Source organism: Panicum virgatum, chromosome 7N, assembly GCF_016808335.1.
Source record: "Panicum virgatum strain AP13 chromosome 7N, P.virgatum_v5, whole genome shotgun sequence".
Classification (NCBI taxonomy): domain Eukaryota; kingdom Viridiplantae; phylum Streptophyta; class Magnoliopsida; order Poales; family Poaceae; genus Panicum; species Panicum virgatum.
In genome coordinates this window covers 18,240,257-18,243,914 of record NC_053151.1, presented here as the reverse complement: position 1 = coordinate 18,243,914, position 3,658 = coordinate 18,240,257, and the positions used below count along the sequence as shown (strand labels likewise).

Genomic DNA, 3,658 nt, shown 5'->3' with positions numbered 1-3,658 from the left:
TGGGAGGCCAAAGACACGATCTAATATAGCCAAGCTACAGCCTCTCACTACCGGACTCACAGGAGTGAATATGTATGCGCAAGCAAGTAAATAGATTCATACTCACAGGAGTGCCTGTAGCGCCATGTGGAGGAAAGATAGAAGGAAAGCCTATCTGTGGTAGCGGTGGTGGAGGCCAGGGCACCATTGGCGGCGGTTGATAGTTGATCGACGTGCCAAGACCTTCGAGGCGCCAAGGCTTTGCATTTTGGGCAGTAAGCGTCTTTCTCATGCTCCTTCCTAAATAAGATACATCCATTTGGACAAGAATGTATCTGCTCAAATGGCATCTTAAGTGCATCGAGAATTTTCTGTGCCTAATACATTGAGTTTGGCAGAATGTGATCTTCTGGAAGCATGCTTCCAGAAGACGGTCAACAAACTATCGAAGGCGTCTCGACTTAGGCTAAACTGAGACTTCAAAGCCATTAGCCATCCGATGTTGTCCAGCTAAGAAACCTTTGTATGCCTGTGAAGTGGTTAATGTGCTGCCTCCAACATCTCGTAATACGCCTTTGCGGATGCCTCCGGCTCCTCCTTCTACGGTCCTTCGCCGAAATGTGCTTCATGATAGTCATGTAACATGTCTCCAACCCCACCATCAGCATCACAATCATTGATGCGTTGCCTCACAACCTCGTCCCTCTTACGGTGGGCTTCACCATGGAAGGTCCACCGGGTATAGTCCGGCATAAATCCATACTTGCAAAGATGTTGGCCCATAACCTTCTTTGTTTTCCGTTTCTTATTTCCACATTTGATGCACGGACACCACAAGATACTGGATCCTTCAGCCTGCCCCCATGCCCTTTCCAAAAAATTGTTGGTCTTTCGAATCCATTCATCAGTCATGGTAGCCTGACTTGGATGGCCCGTGTACATCCACTGACGGTCATCCATCCTCTAGACGGCATTGAGTACAATAAAAATCAAATGCATCTACATGTTGTCCCTACATTCTAATAGGTGAAGGTAGGTCCTAATCCCACCCGAGGATGCGTAGATATGGTCAGTTTTCATGATCCACTACCATCCGAGATAAAATTTCGGCAGCACCTCCCCGCTGTTCTCCAGATACACGTCCCGGAAGGGAGATTGTGTATCTGGAGAACAACGGGGAGGTGATGCCGAGACTCTATCTCGGATAGGAGTGGATCATGAAAACTAACCGTATCTACGCATCCTCGGACTGCCCAAAAAACATGGACAATTTGGAAAAGATATAGTTATAGATATGCAAAGATCCGCATATCTCAATTGTATCTCTTCCAAACGGGAGACACCTAACTGGGTGGCGGTTGGATTGCTTACCGAGGGTCGGCGGTGTAGTCGTGGCCGGCGTGGAGTGGACTCGCGGTACTGGCTTTTTGCCGAACACGTCACAGTCGGTTGAGAAGACAGCACTATGAACATAATAATCACAAAGAATAAGTTTAAATTGTAATTGAAGACTAGGAGCAACAGTCATTACTTCAAACTTCAAAAGATTTTATCCTTGGCAATATCTCAACATGCAGAATCAGTGACAAGGCTAATGAAAACATTAGGTTTTACAAGTTGTCAAAATTCTCACAAATTATATTCTGCACTCGGCAAAGCCCCTGGCACTCGGCATAAGTGGGGTTTCCGGTAGTGACACTTCACTGCCCTACTTGTTTCCTGCCTGCAGCATCTATAGTAAGATCCTTCAATACAACTGGTCATATATAGAGTGCAAGACAATTGTGTTCCAAGAATATAATTACGACAGTAAAGTTAATCATCAGTGCCTTCATTCCATAGAACTAATCTTCGAGAGGGATGATTTTCGAACAGAGAGTGAAAGGCATTATTTTTTCTTTCTTGCGGTGTGGAGAAATGAATCTAGCCTCTAACCCACGATCCCACATGCATGCGCCATCTATCATGCATTCATGCTTCGCTTCGGAGTCCAGAATAATCGCTTTCAGATGATCCACATGACCACATGCACTGATTCCAAGCTCGAGAAGTATTATTGCTCACAGTCACAGCACAGAACTTCCATGGATTTCATTCTTCTGGTCACCCATTGACATTCGCATAGAACTGAGATGCCGCCGCACAACATCTGACTGAAATAATGTTCATCCTTCCTGTACATACTGAAGATCAAATCTTTTGATTAACCAGAGGAATAAGAGGATGCAAATTCTTGTTTCATCCTCATCATGTCATTTTTGTAATGTAATTTAATTAGACAAAAAAAACAGCGTGTTACTCATCCCATAAATTCTGTCTACAGCAGCTCAACAACCGCATCATACCAAAGAACCAAAGAATTTCTCGCTCTTCTATATTCCTGCAATTTCCATGATGATCTACATGCATCTATGCATATTGGCTACATCGATGAAATTAAACTAGCTGCAACGAGCCCACCGCGTTGGTCCGGCGGCCGCTCCTCGCTCTCGGCCGCCGCCGCGGCGCCTCGACTCCTCGAGCGCGGCGACCGTGGCCTGGAAATCCTCCTCGCGGCAGGGGATGCGGAGCCCGCCGGCCTGGTCGAAGCCGAACTCCTCCGCGGCGCGCTCCATCAGCTCCCGGAACGCCGGCTGGCTGAGGTAGCTCGTCGGCACCACGAACCGCCGCGCCTCGGCGCCGACGTACACGGCGAAGTACCCCTTGGGCACCGCGCCCGCCGCGGCCGCTACCTCGCCTTCGTCGACGAGCAGGGCGGCGCTCAGGCTCTCCCGGTGCTGCCCCCTCTCCGGCTTCCTCCCGTACAGCCGCCTCGGCGCCCTGAAGTACCCCATCGCCATCATGTTACTGTCACCACAATCCAAGACTTCTCACTCCAAGAACAAGTCTTAGCAACCTTAGCTTCTTGGAGGCAACCGATGAAATGGTGTGAATTTGGAGGATGGAAGGGATGGAGAAGAGTTCTTGGTGATTGAGGCAGATCGAGTTCTAAGCTTGGCACTGGCCACGCGCTGCCAAAGATCGAGTAGGCCGGAGAAGAGGAACAGAAGAGAGGTGGTGCAGTGGGATCGAATCATGTGGCCACTGGGTTCCTCTTATATTGTTGCTCGTACAGCTGTAGCTAAGCCATTTTTTAGAGGAATTGAGTCAAATAGCTGTAATTAACAACTAGGTTGCTGTTTTCGGTGAGCTGTTCTTTAAATTTTCTGATCAACCGTTGTTAGCTAGAATGATGCATGCATGTTAACAAATGCAAGAACGGACCCACACGCAACAAGATTATTATTACAAAGAGGAAAATTGTAGAATAATATTGAACACCATAAAATTTATTGACATTGTGTACTTGGCATGTGATAGGGTATTGGAAGAGGACAAAATGGTACGAATGAAATAATAAGTTTTTTTTTCTTGGGTGGAGGGTACGAAGCTGCGTCATGATGTACGGAGGAATAACGTTCCATTTCTTATTCCTGCAAACAACACATGCCTAGATTAAGCTAAGCAAACCTACATTGCACAAAGCTTCTCTTGGATCTCAAAGAACAATGCTGTCGAGCCTAGTTTGTCTCTTTATCGATTGCATAGAGATTATAAGAACGGATCTATTATATGGACATCTATGAAGATCATGATATATGTAGTATATATGAACTTGCCAAACTAGATCTTCATATGT

General features: G+C 46.6%; 1 protein-coding gene across 1 annotated transcript; it reads right to left on the bottom strand.

The window, feature by feature from the left end:
- Positions 1-2,228: 2,228 nt before the first annotated feature.
- On the bottom strand, positions 2,229-3,019 carry LOC120683672 (auxin-induced protein 15A-like). The gene has a single exon (XM_039965763.1). The coding sequence runs from the start codon at positions 2,820-2,822 to the stop codon at positions 2,421-2,423; it is 402 nt and encodes a 133-aa protein (XP_039821697.1). The 5' UTR covers positions 2,823-3,019; the 3' UTR covers positions 2,229-2,420.
- Between the last annotated feature and the right edge of the window lie 639 nt (positions 3,020-3,658).